Genomic DNA, 13,974 nt, shown 5'->3' on the forward strand with positions numbered 1-13,974 from the left:
TCTGTTCTGAAATATTGGCTATACTGCCATTCCCTCGAACGCTTGACTGTCGGCCTGAAGAAGTTCAAACTTAATTCCGTACAAAGTATTGTCTTTATTTTATTGATGCACGGGCATCAGCTGTATGTTAGTTAGCTAAATGACAGTCCAGAGTATTGTTTACAAGCGCGCGGAAGCATTTTGCCGAGAGTAAAGGCGAAAAAAGACAATCAGTAATGGATTTCAAACGTAATTTAGTGATTGCTTTGATTGGCTGGAAAATCACAACCAGCGATTGTTCGTGAGATCGAGCACGTTAAAGAAAATTAAATTTTTGTTTATCGCACCATTACTCGTTGCAATGACAGGTAGCATGTCGTAGAGGTGGTCATCAAACGACTGCAACCTCACGTGAGATGGTTCAAAAAGTAAAGTTGTGACTTGAGTGCAGTCCCCGACGAAGTACCAATCAAATGGCAAAAGAAAATATCTGACCGTAGCATCCGCCGCATACTGAAAAATGATCTCAAATTCAAGCCTAACAAGATCCAAAAGGCGCATGGTCTCACACCAAAGCAGCAACAAGGCAGATTTGAGAGAGCGAAGGAGTTGCTTCGCTTGGCCGAAAGCAGTCAATTTCCGAATATTGTATTTTCTGACGAGAAAGTTTTTCAAATTGAGCAATTCGTAAACTCCCAAAACGATGGGGTCATAGAACCGATCGTTCATACGAAAATTTGAGTTATCGATTGGCCACCAGGAGGCGGCACCCGCGCAGGTAATGGTTTGGGCCGCTGTAACCGCAGATGAACGCTCTCCAATGGTTTTCATCGAGCCTGGCGTCAAGGTAAATGCGAAATATTAGCGTGAAAGTATTTTGGAGGTCGCCTTGAAGCCGTAGGCAGACAAACATTTCGGTGGCAGACCATGGACGTTTCAACAGGACTCGGCACCGGCTTATAAAGTTCGAGTGAACCAAGAATAGATAAAAAACAGCGTACCGAACTTCATAACGCCCACACAACGGCTCTCAAATTCACCAGACGCTAGTCCAATGGATTATTCTCTTTGAGCCGTTTTGGAGAGAAAGGTCCGAACTAAAAGATTCACCAGTCTCGAGGCGCTGAAAGAAGCCATTGTCCGCGAGTGGGCCAAAATATCTGCAAGTTACATCAAGATCATAGTCAAGGCAAACGGTGATCATATCGTAAATTGATTCTTAATTTTGTATTATTTTCAAAAATTTTTTACTTTAAATTGAATGAAAGTAATTTTCCAAACTAAATTCACGGTCCTTTTAATTGGCTACATTTCGAGTGCCGGACCCTGTATTTAAGTGAACAGACCTGTATTGGTCAAACTCGTGACATAAAATTGTTCCCTTCAGCTGCAAAGAAAGCGTCTAAAATGGACAATTAAAAGACGCTTCAAATAAATGATAGGAGTACACAATTTAATACTCTATTGCCCCTCAAAAGATATATCAAATGAAAATCTATTAACACAAATTAGCTTTTAATGTCCTAACAGTGTAGCTATGCATTTTCAGTTCTAATTGGAAAAAGTGAGGAAGTTTATCAGCGATAATCTCTAAGAATTTTAATTATAGTTATTACTTCATGATGATTGCTATGCTGATGATATGCCTGATTGTTATCAAATTGTATTTCAAGTACCTGCCGATTTATATTTACCTATCAATCGTAAAACAAAGTGAAACCATATACAGTGAAAACTCGTATCAAAAATTACACACAAATAGGCTCAACTAACCTACGCGCTATATCCTCTAATTACATATTCCAGATAATGGATAAAAAATATTTGTATTAATTTCGTATCGGTTTCATCATTTCTGCGGTAAATGAATCACATATTGTTATCTTTCTATAGACTGAGATCATCTATTTAACAATATATGTATGTACATATTAGGCCGGGTCGATTTGTGGGGAAGCAAAAAAATCGCCCATTGCTCTGTGAAAATCATATTCTAGGGATCAAAATAAGAAACTTTGCCGAAGAAACCATACCTCTAAAACGAATTCTGATGTCCCCCAATTTGGGTCGAACTTTTTAGTTTCTTTTCTATAACTCACTTAAATTATATTAATTTTTTCATTTACATATGTTCTGACTAAATAAATTTCTTAAGAGAAAAAATAGATTTTATATTATAAGAATATTATTATAAATAAATGAAAATAAAGAAAAAACATAGCCATTTAGCTGATTTTTTCATGTAAAGGCCAAAAATGGTGATATTTTGAAATGATTGTATGGGGAACCCCCCAGGGGAGTTCCAGGGGGTGTGCCACTGGCATGGGTGGATCGGCCGTCCAAAGTTAGTGGTGGTCGGTCATACATTTGGACTCGATTGGAGCACTCTAAATGGGTCAAAGTGAGATTTTTCAAAATTTGCCCCTCCCCAAAAGTTCGATCCAAATTGGGGGACATCAGAATTCGTTTTAGAGTTATGGTTCCTTCGGCAAAGTCTCTTATTTTGATCCCTAGAATACGATTTTCACAGAGCAATGAGCGATTTTTAAATCGACCCGCCCTAGTACATATATATGTGTACGTATAATCACCAACTCAATAGTACATTAATTAACGAAATTCTTATTTCAAATTAGTTTCAGCCCACTTTCAGTATCGTGCAGACGTGAATTTATTATATTTATTTAGCAATAATAATCTTGTTTCTCTAAAGATGCGTCCTTTGTCACCGGAATTGGCGAAAATTGCACGCGAGGAGGTAAATGAATCACCGGAACGAGTCAATCAGGATCTGATTATATTGCGCACCTGGATATATCAGCAACGTTATTTGCGGGCACGTACTTCGGCTGATTTCCTGATTGCTTTCCTGAGACGTTGTCGCTATAGTTTGGAACAAACAAAGAAACGCATTGAAGCCTTTTTTAATTTTCATAGCAAATTTCCGGAAATTATATCTCATCGCCGTGTGACAGAGAAGATCTTAGCAATTAATCATTTGGGGTATGTGAGAGAAGCGCTCAAATATATATTTTTTTTATTTTCTCTTTTCAAAATACAAAGAGTAATTTGTTGAACCTCCCTTCCCTCTGTACAACTGTTTGTCAGTTTGAGTCGAAGTGGAAATCTTCGCTATTTAGTATTTATAAACTTTTCTTTGTGACGCTTCGCCAACTATTCATACCTAATGTACATCCCTAGACAAAGCAATAGCATATCAACACTTTCACCAGTTTTATCTATTTTTCTGTTTGTATTTAGTTTAATTATTTTATTTATAAAATTCGAATTTTCACCTTTTATATAAAAATAAGAAAATTAGAAAATTCCACAAACTTTTTTCCCAATCCCATGGTTTTTAATTACAATTCCCAAAGATTTTGGGTAAGGAGTTTTATAGTTCATTTAATTTTTTTTGCAATAAATGGTTAGTCTCAAAACTCTAAAAAATCTCATTGAATTTGTATAATTTTTTCCTCGACGGTGTTGTGAGCATTTATTTATATATATACATATAATTAGCGCGTACACCTTTTTTGGATGTTTGGCCAAGCTCCTCCTCCTATTTGTGGTGTGCGTCTTGATGTTGTTCCACAAATAGAGGGAGCTACAGTTTCAAGCCGACTCCGAACGGCAATATTTTTATGAGGAGCTTTTTCATGGCAGAAATACACTCGGAGGTTGGCCATTGCCTGCCGATAGTATGTTTATCTATAAGTATCTTACAAGTTGCTAAAGGTATAGGTATGTTTGCTTTGTCTGGTTGAATCGGTAATGTGGTACCCAATCTCGTTAGTTCATCTACTTTGCAGTTGCCTTCTATGTCTCTATGACCCGGCCCGCAGAGCAGGTTTATTACAAAGTACTGTGATAGTTCTATCAAAACGTCGATACATTATTTTACTGTATTCGAGTTAATATTAGGCGATTTAAAGCTTTCACGACCGACTGGCTATCTGAATATATGTTTATAGTATATCTCTTGTTGTGAGGATACTTTTATTTAGGGCTAGCAGGCCTTCCCTGATAGCCAATATTTCAGCTTGACATACACTGCAGTGATCCGGTAACCAGAATGAGATGTTGGCATTCATTCCTTCAGAATGAAGGCCTCCGCCTGCTTGATCATTTAGCTGGGAACCATCAGTATAGATGCTGATTCCGCTTCTATTGTCAATTACCCCATTGTCCCAATCTTCTCTCATTGCGAAAGTTGTGGTAAAGGATGTGTTTAAATGCAACTCCACTGAGCTACAAAAATCTGTCGTTTGTCTTCGTCTAGTATTCTTGCGTGACCTCTTCTGTTAGTGGCTAAGTTAGAAGATTCTTTTAACCTAAGTGCCGATTTCGCCGCCAGCTGTTTGCTGTAGGCCTCAATCGGTAAGAGGTGCCGCATGACATTCATTGCTGCCGTGGGCGTAGTCTTTAGTGCCCCCGCTTATGCCCCCCTTTGAATACTTTCTAGACATATTATTGTTGTTCTTTTCTCGAGTGTTGGCCGCCAGACTAAGACACCGAATGGCATGATATAAGGCTATATATAGCCAGTGTACTATTTTTGGGGTTAGGCCCCATTTTATCTCAAGACCACTCGATGCAGCCCACCGGCTTACATCGTTCAAAACATTTTGCATTATTTTGCAGAGGGTATCTGGAAATTTCCCTCTTATTAATATTGCAACATCGCCTGCGTAGGCCACTACGTGTGTCCTCCTTTCCTCTAGACTCTTCAACAATTGATTCTTTGCCAGAATCCACAGCAGAGGAGAAAGTACACCGCCCTGAGGGGTGCCCCTCTTGACGGATCTGCGTATCGTCGAGGGGCCCAATGTCGAAATTACGAACCTGCCTAGTAGCAACTGTTCTGTAAGTTTCACAAGGCCCTCGCCGACACCCAAATCAGTCATTGCGCTTGTTATGGCCCCCGGTAGGATGTTGTTGAAAGCGCCCTCTATGTCTAGGAAGGCTACCAAAGAATACTCTTTATTCTCTATTTATTTCTCTATCTCTGAAACTAGTGAATTTAATGTTGTCTCCGTGGAAATACCTTTAGAGTATGCATGTTGGGATCTCGCGAGTAGCGACAGTGTCAAGTTTTCCCTTATAAAGGCGTCTATTAATCGCTCTAACGTCTTTAATAGAAATGAAGAAAGGCTAATAGGTCTGAAGTGTTTAGGTTTCGTATGCGAGCTCCTACCAGCCTTTGGTATGAAAACAACCCTGACTTCCCTTCACCTTGTAGGACATAATTTAGTCGTAATGTTGCTCTGAATATGGTTATCAGCGAAGTTGGGATATGGACGGTTATTGACTCCTCTGAATTATCTGGGAAGTGAGTATTTAGTAATAAGTCTAATGATTCTTCGCTGGATTCTGTCCAGCTGGAGTCTGACTTCTGAAGATACCCTATGGGTTGAGCAGACTTGATTAGGATTTTTCTCAGTCGAGATGCCTCTACCGTAGACTCGATCTCCCCACAAAAAGTTCTCCATGAAGACTTTTTGCTTTCCTTATTTCTTTCTTATATATTTTTAGTTTGCCATAATACAGGTCCCATTCGTTTTCGCTTTGGGAGAGTTTGGCTCTGTTGAATTGTTTCCTGCAATTCTTTTGTAGCTTTTTCAGTTCGGGTGGCTTATTCTTCCCTCTATGCTTAGCTGCTGGACAAGTCTTATGCAGGGCTTGGTTGCAGCAATTAGTCAGTCTATTGGCCATGTTATCTAATGTCTAGAAGGGTTGAAAGGGGGATTCGTGGGCAAACGTTTTGCTAGTTCTTCAGAATATCTTAGCCAGTTTATTTGCCTAGGGTTCCTGAATTTTCGTACCTTAGGATGAATGACCTCTTCCTAGAGCGTGCATTCTATATATCTGTGATCAGAGAATGAGTCTGAAACTAACGTAATATAATATCAAGAACTTCCTGACGATTACACACAATAAAGGTAGGCTCATTACCGCGATTGCACAGAAGTAATTTGGTTCCCATAATAAAATTAATGAGTGACTCACCTCGCTCATTAATATTTGAACTAATATACCTCAGGCGTTTGCGTCGCCTCCCAATAGTAGTTTGTTGCCGTAAGCTTCGCTGTCCAGTATCAGCTCTTTAAGGTTCGACGGTATTGGATCTCCGTGTGCCATATAAAAAGACAATAGCTGGTGCTTGTTACCATCTGTCTCCCAGCTTATGTGTTGTTGTGCAGTTGTGTCTACATTGCTATATTTGTGGATCATAAATATGATTAGGTCTGTTTTTGCCATAATACAAGACCTTGATTTACCTTCACAGTCCGCTGTGTATAACCTATATTTCGATGTCCTCAATCCGCAAACGCCCTCCATTGATCCATGGCTCCTGAATGAGGACAAAATCATAGTTGTCGGCTACCATGCGATCAATTAGGGCTGCTGAGCAAGAGAATCCACATAACTTTTTCCCGTCATATAATTGGGATTAACAAAAAAATGGTAGAAGTTGGAATTAAAATTGGAATTAGAAATTTGCTATTTTTTCATAAATAAATTTTATTTATGCAAAAACATGAATATTTTCTATTTATATTTTAAGAAATATGTAAGGAAACGAGTTTTGTAAACTTAACATAACTGGAAAAATTTAAAATATAAGTTGCCCCAAAATTAATCATCCTATCGAAAAGTTTATAATTTTTGCAAATGATGTCATATATCATGCATATTTGAGTGTTGTGAGCTAGACAGCTTGCGCCATGATTTTTACTGTAAAGAACATGGGGCGCCCGGAGCAGTATGGCTTCTTTACGGGACGCTCAACAGTATCCAATTTAGATGCCTTCTCGGATGATTATATCGATTGAGGGTAATATTTGATTCGTAGCTCACTTTTGCTACTCATATAAATTTTATTATTACCAAATCTTATGTCATGCTTACTTTTTTTAGGCGACATAGCTCCGATTTCTACGGCCCTTATACGCTGAAGCTTTTGTATATGAGGTTTGTGCGTTCCAAACTTGAGTATGCATCCTTCATTTGTCCTCCGGTGCCATGCTGCCGGAATTGAACGAAAGTATTCTGACATTTCGCGTTGCGAAATTTTAATTTACGCTTTCCCTAACTATGAAGCGCGATGATTACTGATTAACTTAAAATCGTTGCAAAACAGGAGAACTTATTTTATCTTTATCTTCCATCCTTTTTTTCGACTTTTCGATGCTTCTAGAGAGGATTCTCTTTAATATTCCGGCCAGAGCTCTTCGTACTTCGAAGTTTTTTAATGTCGGCTCCTCAAAATCTGTTTATGCTCGAAATTATCCCATTACTAGAGATTTATTTGAGTTTAATAAAATCTCGAAATATGTTGAGACAGATTTTTCATTTTCAAAAGGTCCCCATTGAAATTTTTGAATATTTACAATATTATAGACAGTTTAATTGTACTCTATTTTTCTTTTTATGTCTATTAACCCTAAAAAAGGGCTACTTGATAAATAAATGAATTAATTAATTAAATAAATAAAAATAAAGATTTCCATCACTCAAAATCAATTTTTTTGATATTCAGTAAAACAGATGATTAATTTTGCGCCATTTTGCAAGTAAAATATTTTTTTAGCTGTAAACTAGGCAGCGATATTTTTCATTGTTATTTCTATCTCACAGCCTTCAGTACTTCCCGGAATTTCCCAGATGCAGCGATCATGCTGCCATAATGATATCCCGTATGGGTGGCTGCTGTCCCAAACGCTGCCACATGCGTGAGATTATGGCCTACAATATGATGGTTATGGAAATGATAGCACAGGAAAATGACAACGCGGCCATAGTCGGAGTTTGTCAGATAATTGATATGTCAAATATGGATGTTGAGCATGCAGCGCAATTAGATGGAGGTCTGTTTAGGAAATGGTGGTATTGGATGAATTATTGCAGTCCGTTACGCATAAATGTGATCTACTGCTTGAATGCACCAAAAGAGATACAAAATTGGTTGACTATGTTGAAGACACTGCATGTCAAAAGGGAAACAATTCCACCGGTAAGACACAAGACCTAAGAATATTTTTTTGTAATGAAATATTTTCGCATTTAAATAAAACAATATTTTCCATCCCTCATCACAGTTATTTATGATCAAGTCTCTGAAGGAACTATACCAGTATATACCACAAAAGTGTTTGCCTGAGGAATATGGCGGCGTGAATGGCCATCTACATGAATGCATTTCGTATATGGAGGATTTGTTAAGGAGTTATCGTGATTATTTCGAAGACGAAGTCAATTACGGCACAATTGAAGAGTTGCGCACTGGTGAAGTTCTGCCCTATGAGGCAGAGTTTGGAGCAGAAGGCAGCTTTCGTAAATTGATAGTGGACTAATGGACAATGAAAAATGTGTAAAAGTAAAGATAAAGCCAAAGGCTTTTGCTCATATATATGCTGTTAGATATTGGGTGGCGAGAGACCCCCTTTATTTCACTTTATAACGATCTAATAAACGAATATTTGTGTCACTGTCAAGTTAATCAATAAATTCACACACCCACACAGTTTTTGTTATCAGTTGGCTCAGCTCTCGATACTTGATGGAAAAAAATTAGAATATGTGGCCAATATCAGACCGTTAACCGGCTTATAGTGAATTTGAACAAATCCGCTGATTGGCTGGCGAAACCGGGGTCCTAACAGCGGTTCGTTTACGAAAAAACTGAGATTGTGTTGGTGATATACGAAAGAATCAACAGTAATTGACTTCGTTACCTTCTGAAAACCAACTGATTGGACGAGTGTGTGAATACTCGTACGTGTGAAATGAGCGGGCAGAATTTGCTCAATTTCGCTTTTCACCGTAGCTGAAGGCCAAACCTGGTTATCAATCATTCTTCCTCTCGATATGCTTTAGCTATTTTCACTTTACATTAGAGCACAAAAGCTTGTCAGAGAAAAAAAGTTTTTATTCATCTATAGGGCGTCTCATTTGGAACATCTATTTTGAGTTTAGTGTGCTTTTTGTTTTGGTAATTCAGCATTATTGTTCAGCTCTTGTAATATGTGAACAGTGCAGTTTAGTTTTACACGGATGCAATATATGTATATAGAAATAGAAAAGAAAATCCACTACCGAAATTACGACAATTTTGCGGAGACTGGAAAATATTACAGCAGTAGAGCAATGGTTTAAGAAAGCGGTTTTCGACATGTAACGGTGGGTGAACGGTTAGTTCTCTAGAGAGTGTATGGTATATCGTAAGCAAAATCAAAAAACGGTACTGCTTTTTACATGACGTTCGCATGACAGCGAGGAACGGTTGCTCAACCGGGAGCGGGGAACGGTAACATATTTCTGTTTAATCCTGATAAGTTGAGAAAATATTGCCTGAAATGTTCATCATTGCAGTGCAAAGGGCGATACGATTCCTAAACATCTAATTTCCCTCCGAATGACATTTTACCTTCCTTTGATTCCAATTATAAGAATAGTGCTACGACTAGATCTGTCATTTCACACCAAAATTTATTTAATTAATGTAAATTATTATTATTTTTTTAATTAAATTAAATTTAAAATCAATTATATATAAATGTTTTTTAACCTATCACTGCAAAAATACTGTCGCTTAAGTCTCCGCACTTCTAGAAGACGGCCCTCATGGGCATCCACCATCGGAACGACCCGCATTTTTATCCGACTAAGGACTGTCACTGCAGAAGCATTGCGCGTACATATGTGGGGAACGTTTATGCTGTTTTCAGTAATTATGACCTTTTCGTAGTAGTTTACAGCGATTTTTTTACTAAGAACATATATTTATCTTCTTCTTAATTGGCGCGATAACCGTTTTCGCGATTTTGGCCGAGTTTAACAAAGTGCGCCAGTCTTTGAGGCGAAGTCCTTCTCCACCTGATCTTTCCGACGCAAACATGACCTTTCTTCTTCGCTGCGCCAAGTCTAGTATCGTTCTATCGCCTGCGATACTCGCCGTAACCAACGTGCAAAGGTCAAAACATCTTCCACATAATCTTTCTTTCGAGCACTCCAAGTGACGCTTCATCGGATATTGTCATCGCCCAAGCTTCTGCGCCATACGTTAAGACAGGCAGAGGTTAGTTTTGTTCGTCGAGAGAGGACCTTACTAATGCCTACTTAGTCCAAAGTAGCACTTGTTGGCTAGAGAAATTCTTCGTTAGATTTCAAGGCTATCATTGTTATCGGTGTTAATGACTGAAATGACATAAGAAATGAAATGAAGAAGACGGGTAACAGATTTTAAACCTTCATGAGGATGGTATACATATGTAATGGGGAATTAATTATCAAAGAGCGATTTCTTAACTTCACATTCATTCATCACTCACGAACAACTGTTGATGTGTCCTTTGATTTGGAGGGGTGATTGGAATTCTATTATTCGAGGTTGCGGCTAACAATGCCTTTAATTGATGAAATTGATACCAAGTGCAGCTTGTTTTGCCAGATTGTCTTAATTGTTGATGGAGCACCCTGTGACCAGTGTGATGGCGTTATTTACAGATAAGGTTAAAAGCCCTATCAAACATTCGCGGAGAAGTACCAAAATGGTGCGCCAAGGTATCGAAAAACCAACAGTACGATTTCAGCTACTCAGCTGCAAGTAGCACTAATAATTTATTTCAGTTGTAGTTGATTGATTAGTAAAGTATATAGAGCTTAAACTATGAGCACAATGGCGCGTACGAATTGTAATGAGAACCCGATTACTGCTGTTGATCAAATCCGCATCATTAAGGAGTGGATAGAAAAGTCGCCACATTTGAAAGCGTCCACCGACCCCCAATTGATTTTAGCATTCTTACGTCGTTGTCGCTTCAGTCTGGAAGAAACAAAAAGACGAATTGATGGTTTTTATGCGGTGAAGAATGCCTTTCCAGAAGTATTATGTGAACGTGAACGGTGTAATGGCTTAATGGAGTTTTATCGCTCGGGGTGAGTAGACATTTTTTGTTGTTAATAATTATCGAATTTCGGAGCACGCAGCTATAAACAATATCATACATATCTACACATATTTCTAAAAGTGGATTTGCCTGATTAAAAGCATTTGCTGCTATCACTTAATATACATACGAATGTGCATAGGTATATGCACGTGTGCAAGCTTGTTGCAAATGCTCCAAATAACTACTTTTCTTTATATGTCATAGTACCCGTACTATTCCCAGGCCAGAAGCGATATCTGTCTGATCGGTTTTTGTCCATCATAAAATAATTTTTATGTTTCTCGTCCACCGCATGACAATCTAAAACGTTTGAATCGTTTAGTATGAAAAATATTTATTTGATAGTAATCTTTTCATACGTATCAGTTGCTTTTCATAACCCTTTGTTGGAAATGTAAAATGAAGTTATAGTTGCAATTATCCAAACTCTTCCATCTTTGCTCTGAAAAATCACGGTCAATTAAATATCGATGCAGGTCGATGCAAGTTGATGCAGGAACACTGATTCGTTGGTATAAACGAGATGTAAAAGGGGAGATGTGCAAACAAAACAGACTGAGTAACTTTTGAATATCTATCTTATAGAAAAAAGTCTCAAATGTAATAACTTCACACAGAGTGCTCCGATCTGCAAGATATTTTTTGTATTTTAAAGCTTACCTATACAGGAAGGTTAATTTAAACATAATTTGAAGCAGTTTATAAAAGATGTGTTAATATGAGAAATTTAAATATCATTAATTGTTGCTGTTTCTGGTTAAACTTTGAAATGTTTTCTTTCGTTGAGCATCTAATTCTAAAATTCATTTTTAATATAACCAAAATCAAAAAAAAAAAACACATTGGAATAAATTTGAAACTCTGTTACAAATGACGATCTCGGTGAATGGGAAAAAGTGACAAAAAGAAGTTCCATCTGGATGGGCCTTGAGTCGACATCAGCTGTGAAGGTGATGTTATGGTATGGCGAGCAATATCGTTCTATGGCGTGATTAAATTAAAAATTGTAGACTACGAAATGACGGAAAACAGCTCTAAAGCTGGAATCACCTTTTTCCGAGGCTCGTGAAACATTGGATCTTTCAACAGGATAATGCATCTGTACACAGTTTAAGTGTGGTCAAAACTTGATTTGCGTCCCAAAACGTTGAAACTTTAGCATGGCCACGGCATTCCCCAGTTCTGAACATTATTGAAAATCTATGGGAATGGCTTGCTCGTAAGGCTTATGAGAATGGGCAACAATTTGCAGACAAAAATGCTTTAATTCCAATAATTAAAACGGCCTGGTCTGAAATTTCATTAGGCTATCTGGAGATTTCTACAAATCCATTCAACGATGAAATGTTCTATATTTATTATTTTTTCTTATTTGGTTAGAGCCTCTAATCAAAAGAACCAATAAATCAAATACTATTTTGATGCATGTTTATTTTCAAGCAAAGTGTAGCCTTCACTTGAATTATAAGAAAACCTTGGATTACTAGATCAAATACGGTTGATTTAATAACCATTTCATTTTATAAAAATTATTGCCTCTAATAAAGTGACTGTATGTACTTACCGCCTTTATTGGATGTGTTCGGCTGAGCTCCTCCTTCTATTTGTGGCATGCGCATTGATATTGTTCCACAAATGAAGGGATCTACAGTTTTATAATGCCTCCGAATGACAGATGGTTTTTCACGGAAGAAATACAATCAGAGGTTTGTCATTGCCTGCCGCTTTTTACCAAAAATATTATTGTAAATATTATATTCAAAATTGTAGTTCTATCTTTTCTATCATTTTATTTTATAACTCTATGTTTTGTGTGAAAATATATCTCTCTTCATTCACAGTCCCGTCCTTATGATTTCGCTATACTGCTAAATCGATTCAAAGAAATCAAATCCCCGTTTAGCTTTTAAACTATTAATTATGCTATTCGAGGTATTGGCTATAGAGAGTGACATGAGAGTCTAGACGTTGGTATAGATCTAATGATGCAGTTTGATCCGTTCCTTTTGGAAAAAGCCTACACTTTGGCGTAGAATTGAAACTAAAAGATGTTCATATATAATATTAAATATGAGGCGCGAAGGATTTCCGATATTTAATTTCGTAACTTCCTTTAAGCCCAGAAAACTAGCGTTCAAGGTATTTATATCTAAGCTGTAAGAAGCAACATATTTACAAATAGAAGAATATGTAGATAATAATTTAATTTTATTATAACCGTATTACGTAGTTCACGGCACACAAGAAAGTGGAAGATTTGTTGGAATATATCGCACGCGACGCTGTAACAATGGAATATGGTGGCGTCAATGGTCACATTTCGGAGGCCGTCGAATCCTTTAAGCAGATATTGCTGGCCTATAAAAAACATTTCCTAGAAGATGTTCATTTTGGCACAAATGAAGATTTACGAGAAGGACGTAAAAAGGAATGGGAACTTGGGGAGTTAAGCGGTGTGAGCGGATCTTCTCGAAAACTGCAACTGGATTAGAGACCGTGACAAATTTCCAAGCAAAACACTTTGATATTCATATATGCCATTTTTATTAGCTAAATAAATAATTTAAAAACTAAAATTTGAATTACTTGTAAATACATTAATCTAGTCGAATAAAAAATATCAGTTATAAAAACTGGTATTTTACTACATAAATCGATATAACTTTTTTGGTTGATTCTTACTTCAAGTTTATAAATAAATATATTTACATAAATATTTGACTTTGTATAACCACTGTATCCTTTACTTTAAGTTGGAGAAAAAACTATTTCAACCAGCACAAAAATTGTATACTAATTCGTAACACATAAATTCTTAGTCTAAGGTGTTCTAAGTACAAATATTGCAATATTTATACAGTACTATGCCAGAGCTGTCAAAGTGTGAAATTACTGTATGTATAGATTGTCAAAAATTTCACTTTTTTTCTTATGTTGGATATTGGATCTAGAATTGTTTAATGCTGCACTTACTTAAAGGAAATACGAATTCACACTTCAGTAAGAAAAAAAAAGAATGACGAAATAAACTTTTTTAACA

The 13,974-nt window shown here is 37.1% G+C and overlaps 2 protein-coding genes across 2 annotated transcripts; both read left to right on the forward strand.

Annotated features, from left to right (window-relative positions):
• Nucleotides 1–2,683: 2,683 nt before the first annotated feature.
• LOC129244471 (uncharacterized) lies at nt 2,684–8,336 on the forward strand. Its single transcript, XM_054882116.1, has 3 exons — nt 2,684–2,982; nt 7,621–7,996; nt 8,082–8,336. The coding sequence occupies exons 1-3, from the start codon at nt 2,693–2,695 to the stop codon at nt 8,334–8,336; spliced, it is 921 nt and encodes a 306-aa protein (XP_054738091.1). The 5' UTR covers nt 2,684–2,692.
• Nucleotides 8,337–10,660: 2,324 nt separating this feature from the next.
• LOC129235721 (uncharacterized) lies at nt 10,661–13,425 on the forward strand. The gene is given in 5 exon segments (XM_054869730.1): nt 10,661–10,920; nt 12,776–12,885; nt 12,888–12,960; nt 12,962–13,073; nt 13,165–13,425. Coding segments are annotated over 5 exon segments (816 nt in total).
• Nucleotides 13,426–13,974: the final 549 nt, after the last annotated feature.

The sequence above is a fragment of the Anastrepha obliqua genome, chromosome 1 (assembly GCF_027943255.1).
Source record: "Anastrepha obliqua isolate idAnaObli1 chromosome 1, idAnaObli1_1.0, whole genome shotgun sequence".
NCBI classification, from domain to species: domain Eukaryota; kingdom Metazoa; phylum Arthropoda; class Insecta; order Diptera; family Tephritidae; genus Anastrepha; species Anastrepha obliqua.